The sequence below is a fragment of the Muscardinus avellanarius genome, assembly GCF_963383645.1.
Source record: "Muscardinus avellanarius genome assembly, chromosome: 18".
Lineage (NCBI taxonomy): Eukaryota > Metazoa > Chordata > Mammalia > Rodentia > Gliridae > Muscardinus > Muscardinus avellanarius.
Window position 1 is genome coordinate 207,796 of NC_137804.1, and position 21,250 is coordinate 229,045.

The 21,250-nt window shown below is 50.0% G+C and overlaps 1 protein-coding gene across 1 annotated transcript in view; it reads right to left on the minus strand.

The window, feature by feature from the left end:
• SUSD5 (sushi domain containing 5) overlaps nt 1-19,886 on the minus strand; it is a gene marked incomplete at both ends in the record, with an annotated part of 37,032 nt that extends 17,146 nt beyond the window's left edge. Inside the window, 3 exons of the mRNA XM_080715162.1 lie at nt 6,241-6,359; nt 9,267-9,444; nt 19,796-19,886. Coding sequence (XP_080571288.1) covers nt 6,241-6,359; nt 9,267-9,444; nt 19,796-19,886 — 388 coding nt within the window. The remainder of the gene's footprint in view (nt 1-6,240; nt 6,360-9,266; nt 9,445-19,795) is intronic.
• Between the last annotated feature and the right edge of the window lie 1,364 nt (nt 19,887-21,250).

Sequence of the window (21,250 nt, forward strand, 5' to 3'; positions counted from 1 at the left end):
TTCCATACCCCCAGTACCACAAAATAAATAAATAAATAAATAAATAAACAAACAAACAAATAGATAAAAAATTAAAAATAAGGCTGGGGGTACAGTTTGGAGGTAGAATGCTCTTGGGTCCAATCTCCAGTGACACACACACTCACACACCCCAAAACATAGGCCACAAATCTACAGACACTCTTAAGGGTGTGGCGGGTGGGGCATCCTGTCTGGGAAGAATGACCTAAACCATTAGCATCAACAAGTCAGGCCAGCTGAATTCTAGCTGGTATCTCAGGGACAAAGGCTTGACCTTTCCCTTAGCCATCCTCAGCTACCAAGGACTTTCTTGAGTGCCCACTGTCTTCTCCCGCTCTATCAAAGGACCGACACATGCTTTCAGCCTCAGCCAGCTCTATCTACACAACACAGCACCGGTTCTTTGGAAGGAAAGTCCAGATGCAGGGCAACTGTTCTGAAAGCTTAAAGAGGAACTTCTGAGCCAGGCGTGGTGGTCATGATCCCAGCTTGGGAGACTGAAACAGGAGGATCACAGGTTCGCAGCCAGCCTCAAAAATTTAGCAAGACCCTCTGCAATTTAGTAAGACCTTGTTTTGAAATAAAAAATAAAATAGAGCCAGATATGGCCGTGCATGCCTGTAATCCTAGTACTTGGGAGGCTGAGGCAGGAGGCTTGCAGGTTCGAAGACAGCCTCAGCAAATAGTGAGACTTTCATCAATCTAGTAAGACCCTGTTTCAAAATAAGAACAAAACAGGCCTGGGGATAGAGCTTGCCCCTGATGGTCTGTACTGCCTCTGGCTCCCCACCCCCTCCCGCAGACACTTCACTCCCCAATGCCAACACTACAGACTCCTCCCAGCAGCCAGGTGAGTTCCAGATGGGCTGTGGTACCGGCAATCAGTGGCTGACGTCCTCGACAAGAATGATCAAATGACTTATAACAACATTATTTGGGTGCATTCTACCCATTGCTCCTTCCCAGGAAAGGCTCCTGAAGTTCATAAATCAGGCCATCTCCAGGACTTCCCAGCATCCCCTCCACCAGCGATTTCTCCATGGTTGGTGGAATCAGTCACACTAATAAATTCCACAACCGGAGGGAGAGGAGTGTGGTTGGAATTGCCTCAAATGTACCAAACCAGGCCTTCCTCAGTCTCAAGTTGTGGTTGAGTGTTGCTTCTTCTGTTAAACATTCCTTCCTTCCTTCCCTCCCTCCCTCCTTTCTTTCTTTCTTTTGTTTTTTCTTCCTTCCTTCCTTCCTTCCTTCCTTCCTTCCTTCCTCCCTTCCTCCCTTCTTTTGGTCCTAGGGATTGAACCCAGGGGCACCCTACCTCCAAGCTACACCCCCAGCCCTATTTTTATTTTTATTTTTAAACAGGGTCTTGCAGGTTGATGAGAGTCTCACTACTTGCTGAGGCTGTCCTTGAACCCGTGATCCTCTTGCCTCAGCCTCCCAAATACTGGGATTATAGGCATGCACCACCACGCCAGGCTCCATTAAACATTTTTTATCTGTAAAGTAGGCCTGCAGCTCTCAGCCTTCACTGCGAAGAACATCCCCTGTGCCCTATCCAAAGGAAATGTTTGGAGGAAGAGTCCAAACGTGTTCTGCGGTCGGATGGATGCCAGGCGCCTAGGAGACGTAGCTGTAGACTTGAGTCCCCATAGCTGGAAAACCGGGCTTTAGGTGACCTTACTACTGAAACTGAGGCAGGCCAGGTCTCAACGGACCTGGGGACATGCCCAGAAGACACAGGGAAGAAGGCAGCTCTGTATCTTGTTATTTTGGGGGGAGGGGCAATGGGGATAGAACCCAGGGCATTCTACCTCCAGGCTACACTCCCAGCCCTATTTTTTTATTTTTTTACTTTGAACAGGGTCTCACTAAGTTGCAAAGGGCCTCACCAAGTAGCTAAGGCTGGCCATGAACAACGATCCTCCTGTTTCAGCCTCCCAAAGGCTGGGGTTACAAGCGTGCACCACCATGCCGAGCTGGCTCTGTGTCAGAAGCCCTGGTAGCTTTGATCGCGGGCCCCCAAGGAGGCGCGGACCTGGGTGAGGACCCCGCATCACAGGCGGGGGCATTCTGCCCATCACCGTGAGAGGCCCAGCCCATCTCCCTAGCCTGCCGTGTATTGTCCCCTTCGGCACTGGGCTTCCTCCCGCACCCCTGATGCTTCTCTCAGCTCCTCTTCGCCAAGGAGAGATGAGACGGGAGGGGTTAGAAGACTGGCCTTATCATGCATGGACACAAGAGCAGCTGGAAACCAGAGGCCCCAGCAAATGCGAGGCACCTGCTTCTGGGGGAGCCCTGCAGCTACTTAGGGGCTTATGCCCACCAGGCCCAGAGAGCAGCTGGCTCCCAGGGGATGCAAGTAAGGGGCAGAAAGCCTGGCTCCGGAGCGAGAACGTCCGCATCCTAGTCACCTGCTGGCTGGCTTTGGGCATCTCGTCTCTCTGAGCCTACATAGGGTACTAGGGATTGACCCCAAGGGCGAACTACCTCCTATCCACATCCACAGCCCTACTTTGTTTTTTATTTTGAAACAGGGTCTCAACCAGGTGGAGTGGCGCACATCTGTAATCCCAGCACTTGGGAGGCTGAGACAGGAGGACCGCAGGTTCACAGCCAGCCTCAGCTACTTAGTGAGACCCTGTTTCCAAATAAAATATAAAATAGGCCTGGGAGTGTAGCCCGGAGGTAGAGACCCCTGAGTTCCATCCCCAGCACTATATAAAATAAAAACAAAAATAAAAACAAAATAGGTCTGAGGGTATAGCCTGAAGGTCAAAGGCTCCTGGGTTCCACCTCCAGTACCACAAAAAAAAAAAAAAAAAAAAAAAGGAAGAAAGAAAAGAAAAAGAAACAGGGTCTTGCACAATTGCTAAGAAATTGTTGAGGCTGGCCTTGCATTGCGATCCTCCTGTCTCAGCCTCCCAAGAACTTGGGTTACAGGGATGCACCACCTCGCCCAGGCCGTTTCTAATTTTGAGGGAAATCAGGCACCCCTAAAGTATGCAGGGGAGGAGGGGTCAGTCCTGGGAAGGCGAGCAGGGCTGGTGGGGAGGTGCACAGCCCACCCTGCCTCGGTGGAGAGAGACAGGAGCACAGAGCGGGGCCCAGCCGAAGAGGAGGCCGGAAGCCTCCAGACCTCAAGCCACCAACCCCGCGGAGCTGGGCCAAGAAGCAAAGCCAGGGCGCTGGGGAGGCCGTCAGCATCCGGCTGCCTAAAAATAGCCCGACTTATTAGTGTAAGTGAGATCACCACAGGGCTGGAAAGTCTGTGGGCAAAACGAAAATCCTGGAGGGAAAGCAAGCGACGTCGACGGGCTACGGGACTTCACTGCAGTCAAGAGACCCAGGAGGCAGCTTCCAGAACCTTCCACAGGCCCCGTGGGCATATCTTATACTTTTCTTTACTTTTCTTTTCTTTCTTTTTTTTTTTTTTTGCGGTACTGGGGATGGGCCCAGGGGCATTCTCCTATGACCTACACCCCCAGCCCCATTTTTCATTCTTTATTTTGAAATAGGGTCTCAGTGAGTTGTAAAGGGCCTCACTAAGTAGCTGAGGCTGTCCGCGAACCGCGATCCTCCAGTCTCAGCCTCCCGAATGCTGTGATGACAAGCGTGCGCCACCACGCCCGGTTTATAATTCTTTTCTGAGCCATTTGAGAGTAAGTTATAGATATGGTGTCTCTTGTCCCTAAAAACCTTGGTGTGCATTTCCTAAGAACAAAGACGCTAACATAACTGCAGTAGCGTCACCTAAATCAGGAACTTTAAATATTGATGCCATCCTATCATTTAATGCATAATCCATATTCAAATGCCATCAAATATAGCTATTCTTTTTCCTGGTCCCGGATATAATCCAGGATCACAAACTGCATTTCCTTGTCAAGTCTTTTTATTCTATTTTAATCTAGGACAGTTGCCAGCCCTTCTCTGTCTTTTCCATCCTCAACATCTTTTTAAGAGTTGGATGCGCCGGGAGTGGTGGCGCACGCTTATCATCCCAGCCTTCGGGAGGCTGAGACAGGAGGATCGTGGTTCGCGGACAGCCTCAGCTACTTAGTGAGGCCCTCTGCAACTCAGTGAGACCCTGTTTCAAAACCAACAATAAAAAAATAGAGCTGGGTGTGTAGTCTGGAGGTAGAATGCCCCTGGGTTTCATCCCCAGACCCGCAAAAAAATAAAATAAAATAAAATAAATTGGATGCACCTCATTCTGAGTTTGGTTGGGGCTTCCTCGTGCTTAGGTTCAAATTGTACATTTTGGGGACACTGAATCTGTAAGCATCTGATTGCATCGCATTAGGAAGCACAACCTGTAAATTTGTCCAGGACTCAAATTTGGAGTCACCTATCAGGGCTTTGTTTTTTGTGCAGTACAGGACGTGAATGGATGGATGCTGCCCGCCTCTGGCTATGCTGGGTAAAAGGAGCCCACGCCTGCGCGCGTGCACCCGTGAAGCAGGAATGCCAGGCTCGCCTGCTGGATGACGAAGAGCACAGGGCTTGGTGTTCACCTCACCGTCACCAAGAACCGGCCGACTGCCCGAAGCCCGTCCCTAGCAAACGCCTGATGAGCATCAGGCCTCTGGGCCACGAACCAAGGCCTCTGAGCAGCCTGGAGTCGAGGGCCTGGTGCATCTGGGATGCAGCCCGAGGATGTGGATTTTCATGAACTCATCTGGTGTTGCTAAGGATCAGAAGAGTCTGGGAAACCCTGCATTAGACAAGTGGTTCTCAACACAGTCCACACATTAAAATCACTAGGGTGGTTTGAAAACAAACAACAAAAACAATAACAACAAAAAACCCTCAATGTCCAGAACACGGAAATCAGAATTTCCAGGGCTGGTACTCAGGCATCAATTTTTTTTTTTTTTTTTTTTTTGGTGGTACTGGGGGTGGAACCCAGGGGCTTTCTACCTCCGGGCTACACTCCCAGACCTATTTTATATTTTATTTGGAAACAGGGTCTCACTAAATTGCCGAGAGCCTCACTAAGTAGCTGAGGCTGGCTTCGAACCTGTGTGATCCTCCTGTCTCAGCCTCCCAAGCACGGGGATTACAAGTGTGTGCCACCACGCCCGGCTTCGGGCATCAATTTTTATTTATTTATTTGTTTATTTATTTATTGTTTATTTATTTATTTTTGTGGTACTGGGGATGGTACCCAGGGGTATTTTACCTACAAGCTATACCTCTACTCCTATATTTTATTCTTTATTTTGAAACAGGGCCTCACTAAGTTGCAGAGACTTCCTGCAAACCTGCGATCCTCCTGTCTCAGCCTCCCAAGCACTGGGATAACAAGTGTGCGCCACCATGCCTGGCAGGCATTAGTATTTTTGAAAATACTTCCCACATGAGGCCGGGCGGAACCTGTTAATTTCTGCCAAGCAGAACCTGTGTTAATTTGATGATCAATCAGGAAGCTAGACTTCCTCTGGTCCCATGAACAGGCCCCATCAGTCCCCATCAGCGATGTGTTTTCTGATAAAGAAGGAATACACTTTGATGCCCGTGTAGTGCTACCCTGGAGACTGCTTTCTGGTTGACTCTCCACCATTCAGCTGATTTCCCAGAAGGAAGTTGAATTTTTTCCTCCCTGAGAGCAGTTTCCTACATCCTATAAATGTCCTTTTGGGGATTTTTTTTTTTTTAAGCATGCTGTTCACGAGGAAGAGAGACTGATGTCCAAGCAGGGACCATTAGCAACTGCAGCAGATGCTACTGATGCCCACATCCGTCCTCGTTCCCACAGACCAAACCATGGCCATGCACAGGGGCTCCTGGGCCAGATGAGCCTCTCTGCGGAAGGGTAACACTCAGGCTACAGGAGCCTTTGGCCTTTGCAAACAAACAAAAATGAACCAGAAGAACCTTGGCCTTCACATTTCAGTTGTTCAGCCCGTCTCCACCAGCCAGCAGGTGCAGGGGTATAAATACCCCAGCTCCCTCATGGCAGGTGGGGGAAATCACAGTTACGTGCTCCATCCCCGGAGATCCCGGGAGACTGGGCTAACGCTACCCCCTCCTCTCCACCACTGTGAACTTTGCTTAGCATTTCACTGCTTGGCCGCTTTCCCCGCCCAATTGGAAGACGTCTTGGTGACGGATGCCCAGGGAATCCTCGCCTTAAGGCCTTTTGCCCGACAGCCCAGCCTATGACAGTGAGTACCAAGATCACAGCCTCCAGACTGTTACAAAGATGGCGGCACCGACCTTCGTCCTTAATACAGAGGGCGTTGTGCATGCCACCGGGCGCTGGGCTGCGCTCAATTTCCACGTCTACAGTCCTCATGGTCTGCTGCTCACCGCTCCCTTTGCTACACACGGTTGTCCTGAAACAGATGAAGCAGACACAGGGTTAGGAGAACTATTCTAGGTTGAGAAAACTGGGGAAGAACAATTCTTTCTTGCTATGGGCTCTGAAGCAGCCGAGATCTTTCTGATTCATGATCTGTGCTGAAAGCGTCAATATGGAAACATTCTCCCCAAGCAAAGTCCTACGTGCAGGGAGACCGGGGGGGGGGGGGGGTGTGCTTGAGTTAGAGCCATAGGGATTCATTCCACTGTCAGAGGCAAAACATTGTTGATCTCTTCTCTTCTAGTGTGTGTGTGTGTGTGTGTGTGTGTGTGTGTGTGTGTGTGTGTGGTGCTGGAGATTAAACCCAGGGGCGCTCTACCTCTAAGATATACACCTCCACCTCTCTCTCTCTCTCTCTCTCTCTCTCTCTCTCTCTCTCTCTTTGTGGTACTGGGGATGGAACCCAGGGAAATTCTACCTCTGAGCTACACCCCCTCCAATATTTTTTATTCTTTCTTTTGAAACAGGGTCCCTCTTAGTTGCAAAGGGCCTCACTAAGTAGCTGAGGCTGGCTGCGAACCGTGATCCTCCTGTCTCAGCCTCCTGAATGCTGGGATTACAAGCGTGTACCACCACGCCTGGCCCCCTATCTCTTATTTTTTTATTTTGTAACAAGGTCTCAGCCAAGTTGCTGAGGGCCTCGCTAAGTTGCTGAGACTGTCCTTGAACCTGTGATCTTCCTATCTCAGCCTCCCAAGCACTGTGATTACAGGTATGCATCACTGTACCTGGCTTAACACAAACATTTAGTTTGGAGACTGAGACAGGAGGATCACAGATTTGTGGCCAGTCTCAACAACTCAGCAAGGCCCTCAGCAACTTAGCGAGACCCCATTTCAAAAATAAAATGATAAAATCGAAGCCGGGTATGGTGGCACACGCTCGTAATCCCTGCATTTGGGAGGCTGAGACCTGAGAATCGCAGTTTGCGGATGGCCTCAGCTACTTAGTGAAGCCCTCCACAACTCAGTGAGGCCCTGTTTCAAAGTAAAGATATAAAAAAAAAAAAAAAAGAAATAGGGCAGGGGGTGTAGCTCAGATGTCAAATGCCTCTGAGTTCCATCCCCAGACCCACACACACACACAAAGATAAAATCGGGCTGGAGGTGTAGCTCAGGGGTAGAACATCCCTGGGCTCAATCCCCAGTACCACAAAAAGAAAAATAGAAGAAACAGCATCTCAGCCAGGGGCAGTGGCACACACCTGTCATCCCTGAACTTGGGAGGCTGAGACAGGAGGATCACAGGCTCAGGAGGATCACAGGAGGTCAGCCTCAGTGATTTAGCGAGGTCCTCCTCAATTTAGTGAGACCTGTTTCAAAAAAATAAAATAGGCAGGGGGTTGTAGCTCAGAGGTAGAATGCCCTGGGTTCAAATCCCAGTACCACAATAGAGAAATAAATTCATAAGCCGGGCGTGGTGGCGCACGCTTGTAATCCCTGCGCTTGGGAGGCGGAGACAGGAGGATCGTGCAGGTTCAAAGCCAGCCTCTCTGGTAAGAGACCCTGTTTCTAAATAAAAATATAAAATAGGTCTGGGAGTGTAGCTGGAGGTAGAAGGGTTTCCAGGAATCCCAGTACCACAAAAAAAAAAGAAAGAGATTCATCATTCATTCACTCATTAGTTAATTCCTACGCACATATGTACAGATGGAAATCCACAGAGCAAAGGAGATTAAGATATATGAGCTGGGCGTGGTGGCGCACACCTGTAACCCCAGCATTGGGAGGCAGAGACAGGAGGATCGTGGTTCGTGGTTCGTGGACAACCTTAGCTACTACTTAGTGAGGCCCTTTGCAACTCAGTGAGATCCTGTTTCAAAATAAAGAATAAATTGGCGTGGTGGCACACACTTGTAATCCCAGTACTTGAGAGAGAGGCTGAGACAGGAGGATCGCGTAGGTTTGAAGCCAGCCTCAGCTACTTAGTGAGACCCTATTTCCAAATAAAATATACAAAAAAAATAATAAAAAATATGTCTGGACGCCGGGTGTGGTGGCGCACGCTTATAATCCCCGCGCTTGGGAGGCTGAGACAGGAGGATCGCGCAGGTTTGAAGCCAGCCTCAGCTACTTAGTGAGGCTCTCAGCAACTTAGTGAGACCCTGTTTCCAAATAAAATATAAAATAGGTCTGGGAATATAGTCCCAAGGTAGAAAAGCCCCTGGGTTCCACCCCCAGTACCACTAAATAAATAAATAAATAAGGCTGAGGGTGTATCTCGGAGGTAGACTGTCCCTAGGTTCCATCCCCAGCACCACCAAAAAAGAAAAAAGAATATATATATATATATATATATATATATATATATATAATTTTTTTTTTGGTGGTACTGGGGTTCCTGGAAGCCCTTCTACCTCTGGGCTACACTCCCAGACCTATTTTAGATTTTTGAAACAGGGTCTCTTATGCCAGCGCAGCTGGCTTCGAAGCTGCGCGATCCTCCTGTCTCCTCCGCCTCCCAAGCCGGGGATTACAAGTGTGCGCCACCACGCCCGGCTAAGAATATATATTAAATGATTAACAGACATTACCTAATAAGGTAGGGAAGAAAAGAGTCTCGTTTCTTACTAGCAATATGTGTGTGTGTACTATATGTGTGTGTACTATATATATGTGTATATCTTTTGACATTTTTACAACAAAAATGTACTCGTTTTGGAACTTAAAGGGAAATTTCAAAATAATAGAGGAAAAAAGACTGACACTGCTCCAGAAAAATGCTTTTATGTGAGAATTCAAACAAGAGCACTCTGGAATCCGCTGCCTGAGGCACTTTACCTGTCCCAGAGCCTCGCAGAACAGATACTGAGCCCCGTAGAGCGTCCTCGGGATGCTTGGGGTGACCCACAAAGCAGAGCCCCCCGGCTGCCCCGACCTACCCGAGGGTGCCGTCTGCCAGCCAGCCGGTGGTGCACACGGCGAAGGCGCAGTCCTGGACCACTCTACGCAGCTCCTCCGCGGACGCCAGGTGAGCGCCCCTGCTCTTGCAGGCCAGCGGAGCCGCCTGCAGGTCCAGGCCCTGTGAGCCGTTCTGAGACTCCAGCACGAAGAGCTTCCCTGTGTGGGCACAAGCACAAACCGGGTGGACTCTGATCTATGGGGATCATTTGCAGAAAACTGCAGACACCGGCCAGCACTGAAGCTCCGCAGTGGACCGAGCCCAAATGCCCTTGGACGCTGAGGACCACGACACTGGTAGGTTTTAGTGTTGTTTGTTTTTGCTTTTTGTTTTTGGTACTGGGGATGGGACCCAGGGACATTCTACCTTTGAATTACATCCCAGCCCTATTTTTCTTTTCTTTTCTTTTTATTTTGAAAAAGGGTCTCACTAAATTGAGAAGCATCTCACTAGGTTGCTGAAGCTGGCCATGAACCTGCGATCCTCTGTCCCAGCCTCCCAAGTTTTGGGACTACAAACGTGGGACACTGTGCATGGCTTACTCTTGTGTTTTTAAGTTGCTGGCCTGGAACCTGTGATCCTCCAGTCTCAGCCTCCCAAGTACTGGGATTACAGGCATCACACTATGCAAACTTTACACTAGTGCTTTTTAAAAATGTAGCCGGGCGTGGTGGCGCACATTCAGCATTTGGGAGGCTGAGACAGGAGGATCACCGTTTGCAGACAGACTCAGCTATTTAATGAGGCCCTTTGCAACTCAGTGAGACCCTGTTTCAAAAATAAAGAATAAAAAATAGGGCTGGGGGTGTTGCCTGGAGGTAGAATGCCCCTGGGTTCCATCTCTAGTACAACACACACACACACACACACACACACACACACACACACACACACGCACGAGAACCTCTTTACAAAGCCCACTGCAGAGCTGGCCTTGAACTTGCGATCCTTCTGCCTCAGCCTCCACAGCACCTGGGGTTACAGGCATCCCCCCCCCCCCCCCGAGCTAGATGGGGCCTTGCTATTTAGGATTTAGGCAGGTCCTAAACTTGTGGGCTCAAAGGAGCCAATGTTCCTGGTTTGTTCTTTTCTTATTTTCTTTCTCTTTACCTTTCTTTCCTCCTCCTCTTTTCTCCTTTGTATACTGGAGACTGAATCCCAGGTCATTCGCCCTCCAAGCTGTATACCTGGCCCTTTTTTTTGTTTTGAAACAGGGTTTCACTTGGCTGCTGGGTGTGTCACTAAGCTCCTTAGGCTGTCCTCGAACCTGCAATCCTCCTGTCTCAACTGCCCAAGGGCTGGAATTACAGGTGTGCACCACCGCACCTGGCTTGCTCTTGTCTTCTTAAAAATAAATAATAAATAAATAATAACCGACTGCATGTTATCTGGTTAAGCCTTTCAAATCTTTTTTTTTTTTTTTTAGTACTGGAGGTGGAACCCAGGTGCGTTCTACCTCAGAGCTACAACAACCCCAGACCTACTTCTTTTTATTCTTCATTTTGAAAGAGTCTCACTGAGCTGCAGAGGCCTCACTACGTAGCTGAGGCTGTCCGTGAACGATCCTCCAGTCTCAGCCTCCCGAATGCTGGGATTACACGTGTGCGCCACCACGCATGGTTTCTTTCATTCTTGATATAATTTGTATTCATTCTCATTCTCTCTCTCTCTCTCTCTCTCTCTCTCTCCCTCCCTCCCTCCCTCCCTCCCTCTCTCTGTGTGTGTGTGTGTGTGTGTGTGTGTGTGTGTGTGTGTGTGCTACATTTTTTTTCCTTTTGTGGTACTGGGGATGAAACCCAGGGGCATTCTACTTCTGAGCTACTTTCTCAGCCTCCCAAATGCTGGGATTACAAGCCTGCGCCATCACCTCCGGCTCAAATCTTTCTTTTAAAAAGGTCAAATCTTACTTTTAAAAAGCTATTTTACATAGCCGGGTATGGTGGCGCAGGCTTGTAATCCTAGTATTCAGGAGGCTGAGACCTGAGGATCGCGGTTCGCAGACAGCCTCAGCTACTTAGTGAGGCCCTCTGCAACTTAGTGAGACCCTGTTTCAAAATAAAGAATAAAAAAGAATAGGGCTGAGGCTGTAGCTCGAAGGTCGAATGCCCCTGGGTTCCATCCCCAGACCCACAAAAAAAAAAAGAAAGAAAGAAAGAAAGAAAGAAAAAGAAAAAAAAGGTATTTTTATAGCTGGGTGTGGTGGCACATGCTTATAATCCCAGTACATGGGAGGCTGAGACAGGAGGATTGCAGGTTCAAAGCCAGCCTCAGCAGCTTACTGAGGCTCTCAGCAACTTAGTGAGACCCTATTACCAAATAAAATATAAAATAGGGCTGGGGGTGTAGCCTGGAGGTAGAAGGCCCCTGGGTTCCATCCCCAGTACCCCCCACACACACACACATAATAAAATAAAAATAAAAAGATATTTTGCAAACACCATGTGGAGGGCTCCCTGAGCTGGGCTCCCTGACCTGGGGCGCTTGGTGTCCAGGGTGAGTGAGGACTCAGCTCCACTCCTCTGCCGCCCTAAGTGGTCCCTACAGAACACGTGGCTCCCTTCACTCTGTCCTGGATTTAGGGCATCATGGGGCCCTTCCCGCAACAGATTCCCTGGTGCGTGCCGTGTCTCTCTCCCCCTGGACAGGTCGGCAGGCCCATGTCTGCCCTGGCTTCCCGCCCCTCATCAATATGGCAGGTGGGAGCCTGGAAGAAGGTATGTGGACGTAGGGATGGGAGCGTGATTCAGGCGGAGGTGTGAGCCCAGGCAGAGAGCTCCAGGCAAGGACACCATGGTGTAGGAGAAGCCCTGTGGTCCCTGGGAGTCTCCTGGGGAGAAAAAGCAATGCTCCAGGCAGCCCTAGGGAGTTTAAGGTAAAGGCCAGGAAGAAAAACCCCAGTTAGAACAGAACACTTTACTCCCATCTCTTAGCAAAACATTCTTTTTTTTTTTTTTTTTTTTGTACTGGGGATGGAACCCTTCTACCTCCAGGCTACACTCCCAGACCTATTTTTTATTTTTATTTGGAACCAGGGTCTCTTAAACCAGCCAGGCTCTCTCTGCCTCCCAAGCACAGGGATTACAAGTGTGCACTACCATACCTGGCTAAAACTTTCTTTTTAAAAAACAATTATTTTTGGTACTGGAGATTGAACCCAGGGGCATTCTACCTCTAAGCTACACCCCCAGCCTGATTTTATATCTTATTTGGAAACAGGGTCTCACTAGGTTGATGAGAGTCTCACTACTTGCTGACGCTGTCCATGAACCTGCGATCCTCCTGTCTCAGCCTCCCAAGTACTGGGTTACAAGTTTGTACCACCATGCTTAGCGCAAAACTTTCATAATACATTGATTTGTGTGTATGAGGGGGTACTGGGGATTGAATCCAGGTCTGTTCTATTCTATCTCTGAGCTACAGCCCCAACCCTTTTATTTATTTTTTTTTAATTTGGAAACAGAGTCTTGCTAAGGTGCTCAGGCTGGCCTTGAAATTTCCATCCTCCCAGCTCAGCTTGTGTGTACTCCGGTGCTCAGCCTGTCAGTGATCTCTCAATGATAAAATAATAGTAACAAGGAGGCCAGGCGCGGTGGCGCACGCTTGTAATCCTCACACTTGGGAGGCGGAGACAGGAGGATCGTGCAGGTTCGAAGCCAGCCTTGCTGGCTTAAGAGACCCTGTTTCCAAATTTTAAAAAAAGTATAAAATAGGTCTGGGAGTGTAGTCCGGAGGTAGAAGGGTTTCCAGGAACCCCAGAACCACCAAAATAACAACAACAACAACAACGACAACGACGACGACGAGAATTTCCTCCTGCCTGGAAATCACAACGTATCTTTCTAAATGAGCCAGGGGCTCAAAGAAGCGACTGCAATTTTAACTTAAGGGACACAAACTTGTGAAGAAACTAGACTTAAGGGAAATGTATGGCCTCCAAGTCTCAGATTCCAAAAGCATAGAGCTGAAATCTCAACAATCGAAGATTCTCTCTGTAAAACCTAAAAAGAAATCATAAAAATCAAAGTGTCTAAAGAAGTAGAAAGGAAATAATAGAGAACAGAAATCAATAAAATGGCTGGGCGTGGTGGCGCACACTTGTAATCCCCGCGCTTGGGAGGCGGAGACAGGAGGATCGCGCAAGTTCGAAGCCAGCCGTGCTGGCTTAAGAGAACCTGTTTCCAAATAAAATATAAAATAGGTCTGGGAGTGTAACCCGGAGATAGAAGGGTTTCCAGGAACCCCAGTACCAAGAAAAAAAAGAAATCAATAAAATGAAAAAGAAGACATAGAGAAATAAATAAAGCCAAAATTTGAAGCTTTTTTTATTTTTCGGGTCTGGGGATTGAACCCAGGGCACTCTCTTTGAGCTACAACCCAAGCCCTATTTTTTATTCCTTATTTTGAAACAGGATCACAGTAAGTTGCAGGGGGCCTCACTAAGCAGCTGAGTCTGGCAGTAAACTTGAAATCCTCTTGTCTCTGCCTCCCAAATATTGAGATTACAAGCCTGTGCCGCCACGCCCAGCTTGTTTTTTGGTTTTTAAGATGACCCAGGCATGGTGGTACGCACCTGTAATCCCAGCACTTGGGAGGCTGAGACAGGAGGATCACACATTCAAAGCCAACCTCAGTAATTTGGCGAGGTTCTCAGCAACTTAGTGAGACTATTTCCAAATAAGAAATAAAATCAGTCTAGGGGTATAGCTTGGAGGCAGAATTTCTCTGGGTTCAATGCCCAGTACCAAAAAAAAAAAAAAAAAAAAAAATCCAGTTCCATGATACATTTTTGTCTTTGGTCCAGACCTTCTGCTTCCACTCCTGTACCAACTCCTTGTACACCCCCACCCTGCTCCTGTCTCTTGCTTGGATAACTGAGATGATCTGGCCTCTCTGCATCCAATTGTGTCCTCAGCCACACCTACTCTCCATCCCCATAGCAAGGATGAGCTTTTTTCTTAAAGTTACTTTTTTGGTTGAATTAGCCTTTTTTGGTTTTTTCTTTTTGTTTTGTTTTTTTTGGTATGGAGATTTTTGGTACAGAGGCATTCTACTTCCGAGCTCTATTCCCAGCCCTATTCTTATTTCTATTTGCAAACAGGATCTCACTAGGTTGATGAAAGTCTCACTACTTGCTGAGACTGTCTTCGAACCTTCGATCCTCCTGTCTCAGCCTCCCAAGTATTGGGATTACAGGCGTGTGCCTGCATACCTGGCTGAGGGTGAGCTTTTCAAAATGCAATCTGCAGCCGGGCGTGGTGGCGCATGCTTGTAATCCCAGCATTCGGGAGGCTGAGACTGGAGGATCGCAGTTTGCAGACAGCCTCAGCTACTTAGCGAGGCCCTTTTCAACTCAGTGAGACCCTGTTTCAAAATAAAGAATAAAAAATAGGGCTGGGGTGTAGCTCGGAGGTAGAATGGCCTGATCAGTGGCTCTACTACTTGAAGTCATTCGATCGCTCCGGTCCTCTGAGGTTCCAAGATGCGGAGCCCTCCGTATCCCTAGCATCACCTCCAGCCACTCCTGTGTGGACTCAGCTCCAGCCACGCCTTCCATTGTCACAGGTCCTACTTTCTTCCCACGCACAGCCCAGTTTCTTTGAATGCTATTCTCCCAGGACATTCTTTCTGCACCGTCTTTTGCCTACTTGATTCTTACTTCTCTTTCTGATTCTCCTGCACCAAGTCGAAATCTCCCAGGACAAGCTCTCAGAGCACCTCCAGCCTTTGAATTCTATCAATTGCCCACGTTACAGTTTTCTATTTCATTCACACCATTATCTGAGTAAGTGATTCCCTCGCCCCTGGGATCTGAAAGCTCCCAGCAGAAAGGACCCGGTTCCCCATCATCCCGTCTTCATCAGCAGCAACAACGCCCACTATGGAGTAGATTCTCAGGAAGTATCTGTGGCGTTAATAAATCTCTCCCTATAACCATTACCCAAACCGTTCATTTGCATTTAATTAACATTAAGATTTTTTTTCCATTTTGAAAGTAATTAAAAGAACCATAATTGGTCTTTTTACTATATGTCTAATTAGTCAAAGGTAAACTAAGCACTTTTTATTTGAATGTTTCCTTTTGTGTGTGTGGGTCTGGGGATGGAAGCCAGGGGCATTCGACCTCTGGGCTACACCCCCAGTCCTAATTTTTTTCCCTTTATTTTGAAACAGGGTCTCACTGAGTTGCAAAGGGCCTCACTAAGTAGTGAAAGGTTTGAGTCGCCCCTGGCCCGCAGGGGCAGGGCCGGAAGCTAGGAGGTGGAGCTCTGCGATTCCGCGAGGGGACCAGGAAGAAGAGAGTGCAGAGTTCAGAGAGGAGCCCGAGAGGGGGGGAGGCACTCTCCCGCCCGCCACCAGCCCCCCACGCGGGCTGGAGGCCGATCTCCCACGAATAAAGGCATCCATAATGTCTGCTATGGATCTGCGCGTGTCTCTATGCGCCAGTGGGACTCGCTTAATATATTATCATTCAAGTAGTAGCTGAGGCTGTTTGTGAACCACAATCCTTCCGTCTCAGCCTCCCGAATGCTGGGATTGCAAGCGTGCGGCACCACACCAGCACTGAATGTTTCTTATTGACTTATTATTTTTTTGTGGTACTGGGGATGGAACCCAGGGGCCTTCTACCTCCGGGCTACACTCCCAGACCTATTTTATATTTTATTTGGAAACAGGGTCTCTTAAGCCAGCTGAGGCTGGCTTCGAACCTTCATGATCCTCCTGTCTCAGCCTCCCAAACACAGGGATTATAAGCGGGGATTATAAGCGTGTGCCACCACACCCGGCTATTGACTTATTTTTTTAAAAAATAGTTTCCAAGCTGGGCGTGGTGGCGCGCTTGTAATCCCAGCATTCGGGAGGCTGAGACTGGAGGATCACGGTTTGCAGACAGCCTCAGCTACTTAGTGAGGCCCTCTGCAACTCAGTGAGACCCTGTTTCAAAATAAAGAATAAAAAATAGGGCAGGGGTGTAGCTCGGATGTCAAATGCCTCTGGGTTCCATCCCCAGACCCACAAAAAAAAAAAAAAAAAAAAAAAAAAAAAAAAAAAAAGGAATAGTTTCTGTCCAAACTGGGTATAATGATCAAAGGCTCGAGGCCAGCCTCAGCAACTTAGCAGGACAGTTTCAAGATAAAGTAAAAAGAGCCAGAGGGCATGAGCCACAGAGGTAGAATGCCCCCAAGTTCAATTCCCAGTACCAAACAACAACTACAACATCAACAACAACACCTTTCTGGCCAAATCTATCTCTTCAAATATCTGCCCAGTGCCACAGCTCAGCTGAACAATTATTTTTCCTCCTTCCGCCACGATGTACACACGTAACCAGGTGTGGGAGATCGCGGTAGTTAAACATGCATTTAGTAAAGAATCCTTTTATAATACTTCAATGGCTCTATTATAAAAGCTGGAGCCCAGCACACGGAATTTTTAGAAAGGAAGTATACTTATAATGCTCTATTGGGGAAATGGAGACAGAAAAGGGAGAAGGGGGAGGAAACCTTTGTGGCAGGTAGTGAGGAGGCGACCCTGGGTGGCTGTCCTCATCTCGCTGGTCCAGGGACATCTGCCTTGGATGTCCTATGACCCGCCTCCAACCAGACAGGTGCAAAATAATCCATCCTTATCCACGTGGCATTCTATGGAAGTTGTCATGCTAAGGGGAAGCCCTAAAAGCTCATGGGTATTTCTTTCAAAGGAATTAGAATTGCTACACAAGTCTGCATTGTCCAAAAGCCAATACTGGCTCCGACTCACTCTATTGCATTCCTTAAAATCAGCTTGTTTTCCCCAAGTCTCCATAAGGCCCAAAGTACTACAAGATCATCAGTGGACTGGCCGCTGACAGGTGGGAGGAGATTTCATTTAGGGGTGATGGAAATACTCTAGACTTAGATCCCAAGCATGATTTATGCAACATGACTATGTTTAAAAGTATTGAACTAGCCAGGCGTGGTGGCGCACGCTTGTAATCCCCGCGCTTGGGAGGCTGAGACGGGAGGATCGCACAGGTTTGAAGCCAGCCTCAGCTACTTAGTGAGGCTCTCGGCAACTTAGTGAGACCCTGTTTCCAAATAAAATAGAAAATAGGTCTGGGAGTATAGCCCGGAGGTAGAAAGCCTCTGGGTTCCACCCCTAGTACCATCAAAAATAAATTAAAAAAAATAAAAGTATTGAACTGTATATTTATTTATTTATTTTGGTATTGGAGAGCCACAAGGGGAAGCAAGCCCTTTACCACTGAGCTACATGTGTCTGGTAGTAAGTTTTATGTGGCTTACATCTCAGTTTAATACGTTATCAGCGGCCACCAGTAGCTTCAAAGTTAAAAATGATTTGCCTCTAATTCTGAAGACGTGGAGAAATAAAGACGTCCACTCTCAATGAGAAAGAACTCCTCAAGCCTGCACTTCCAACAGAGAGCATAAACATTTTCAGATAGCCCCTGCAGTATTTATTTTTTCCTTAACCACCATGTTGCTTTTTGCGAGTGCCTTCTCGGTTCACCCATGAAGGCTTGCTAGGTAAGAGTGACCTTTTAAAATACACAGGGCATCCTAAATCCACGGAGGGCCTTTCTCTGTGGATCCAGACTGGCCGCTGTGTGGACTTACTAGCAACCACACACCCCCACCCCCGCCCCCGGCATTGGGGACTGCGGGCTTCTACACTGGCTTCCTTCAGATCGGTCTTCAAGTTCACAGGGGGTTTGTTCTAACATCAAAACACAGATGAATCAGCTTTTCACATGGGAATTGATACAGGGCTCCAAACCTGCTAACTTAGGGGAAGTATTACAAACTGGATCCGGGTTCAAAAAACAAAGAGGGTGCATTTTCTAGAGAATCTGCTGTCTTCGGGCCCCACCTATTTGTCCTGTGTCTCCTGTCTGGACACCGCCTTGGGCTCTGGCCCCAGCCCCAGAGGCTCGCTTCACCATCACCATTTACCATCTTCCTGGCTACTCAGACACGCTTCGTGGGAGCTCTCCCTCTCCCCAGGACGCTCCCTCTCCCGCGGTTCAGCAGGTTCCCCCCTCATCTTTCAGATCTTCTGGGGAGCCAAAGCCTCCCAGCTAGTTTCTAACCACTCATGGTCGTTGGCACACATGTCACAGACGCTGAGAAACTGAGGGTCGGTGGAAAACTGATCTCAGCGGGAAGAGGTTCCCGGGCACCTAGACGTGATTTCATTCTAAAGAACTTTCCTGGAGACCTTGGGAAAGCCCGGGCGGGATCACAGGACCCACACTCAGTTAACAAGGGAGGGAGGGTCTGGAGCCCAGGCTGGCATTAGGGACGGGAGAGGGATGTTGGGTGCCCAGGTGCCCAGGGAGGGACGCTGGGTATCAAGGTGGCTGAGAGCAGGATTCTGGGTACCGGGGTGTCCCAGAGGGGGAAGGGGATGCTGAGTGTCAGTGTGGCCCCAGAAGGGACGCTGGGTGTCCGGGAGCTGGACACTGGGTATCAGGGGGGTCGGGGGACGGACGCTGGGTATTGGCGTGGGTCGTGGGTTGGGAGGGGGATTTTAGGTATTGGTGTGGTCCGGAGAGGGATGCTGGGGGTCAGGATGTCCAAGAGAGGAACAATGGGTATCAGGGCGGCAGAGGAGGGATGCTGGGTGTCGGGGGTGCCCGGGGGAAGGACCCTGGGTGGTGGGGTTTGGGGGAGAGGGACGCTGGGAATTGGGGTGTCAGAGGAGGGGACTGCTGGGTATCAGGGCAGCCAGAAGAGGGACACTGGGTGCCAGGGTGTCCGGGGAAGGGACGCTGGGTGCCGGGGTGTCCGGAGGAGGGACGCTAGGCTGGGAAAGGGATGCTGAGTACCAGAGCGGCCCGGGGAAGGATGCTGGGAGTCGGAGTGCCAGGGGAGGGATGCTGGGAATCTGGATGTCCGGGGAGAGGAACGATGGGGGGGTGCCTGAGGAGGGACGCTGGGTGTCTGTCGGGGTAGGGACCCTGGGTGTCTGGGCGACGGAGGGAGGGATCTGGGAGTCGGGGTGCCCGGGGAGGGAGCCTGGGAGTCGGGGTGCCCGGGGAGGGAGCCTGGGAGTCGGGGTGCCCGTGGAGGGAGCTTGGGAGTTGGGATGCCCGGAGAAGAGAGCTTGAGTGTCGGGGTGCCCGGGGAGGGATCCTGGGAGTCGGGGTGCCCGGGGAGGGATCCTGGGAGTCGGGGTGCCCGGGGAGGGAGCCTGGGAGTCGGGGTGCCCGGGGAGGGAGCCTGGGAGTCGGGGTGCCTGGGGAGGGATCCTGGGAGTCGGGGTGCCCGGGGAGGGATCCTGGGAGTCGGGGTGCCCGGGGAGGGAGCCTGGGAGTCGGGGTGCCCGGGGAGGGATCCTGGGAGTCGGGGTGCCCGGGGAGGGATCCTGGGAGTCGGGGTGCCCGGGGAGGGAGCCTGGGAGTCGGGGTGCCCGGGGAGGGAGCCCGGGTACCAGGGCGGCCGCGGGCCCCCTCCCTCCCGGCTGGCCGCCCCCCGCTTGGCCTCGGCCCCGCCGCCCGGGAGCACTCACCGTCGGCCGGGCACGGGCGCGGCAGCCCGAGCAGGAGCAGCGCGGCGGCCCAGAGCCCGGGGGCGCGCGGCCGGGCTCCCCGGGCGCTCATGGTCCAGGCGGCGGCCGGGTCGGGGGTCTGGGGTCTGGGGTCTTAGCCGCGCGGCTCCCGGGGTCTCCTCCGTGGCGCCGCCTTCGCGCCGGGCACCTGGAGGCCGCTGGACGGCGCGGACGGGCGGAGGCGGGAGCATCCCCGCCCGCCTGGGAGACCCGAGACGGGGAGGCGCCCAGAGGACGGCCCGCCCTCCAGGAGCCGCGGGCTGGGCGACCCTCTGACGGCGAGGAACTTAGGTTTTATTTATGTATTTATTTATTTTAATGAAAGAGGAAGGCTGATCTGCAAGCCTCCATCTAAAGAGTGACCCGCAAAGAACAGCCAAGCTTCATGCCCACTTTATCATTTTTATTATAGTTTATTATCATCATCATCATCATCATCATCATCAATGTGTGTGTGTGGCACCCGGGGATTGGACCCAGAGGCATTTTACCTCTGAGCGAAACCCCCAGCCCGATTTTATTTTATTATGTGGAAACAGAATCTCACTAAATTACTGAGGGCCTCGCTAAATTGTCTAGGCTGGCCACAAACCTGCGATCCTCCTGTCGCAACCTCCCAAGTACACACCTGGCTTTTTTTTTTTTTTTTTTTTTTTTTTTTTTAAATTCCAGTGCTGAGGATTGAACCCAGGGGCATTTCTACCTCCAAGCTATATCCCCGGCCCTATTTTTATCCTTTCTTTAATTAATTTTTTGTGGTACCTGGGATTGAACCCAGGGGCATTCTACCTCCAAGCTACACCCCCGCTCTATTTTTTTTTTATCCTTTATTTATTTATTTTTTGCAGTACTGGGATGGAACCCAGGGCATTCTACCTCCGAGCTACACCCCCAGCTCTATTTTTTGTTGTTGTTGTTGTTGTTGTTGTTGTTGTTCTTTATTTTGAAACAGGGTCTCAGTGAGTTGCAAAGGGCCTCACTAAGTAGCTGAGGCTAACCACGAACCGTGGTCCTCCTGTCTCAGCCTCCCAAATGCTGAGATTACAAGCGTGCAGCACCACACCTGGCTCCTTTATTTTGAAACAGGATCTCAATTAGTTGCAGATGCCCTCACTAAATAGCTGAGGCTGGCCAAGAGCCTGCCCTCCTCCTGTCTCAGCCTCCTGAGTACTGCGATTACAAGCATGCGCCACCACGTGGGGCTGGCACCCTTTTCCCACTTTGAGAGGGCATCTGCAGGTGTGCTTCCTTCAAGACTCTTCCCAGGCAACCCAGCATCGCTCAAAGGGCACCGGGAGCCCTGGTTCAGTTGTTGCAGATCTCGCCCACCTCCCAACTCGGGCTCCTGGACCTCAGGAAGGCCGCCAGTTGAAGGCTTTTGTTTCAGTCTGGAAGTCTACACTGACATCAAGGTCT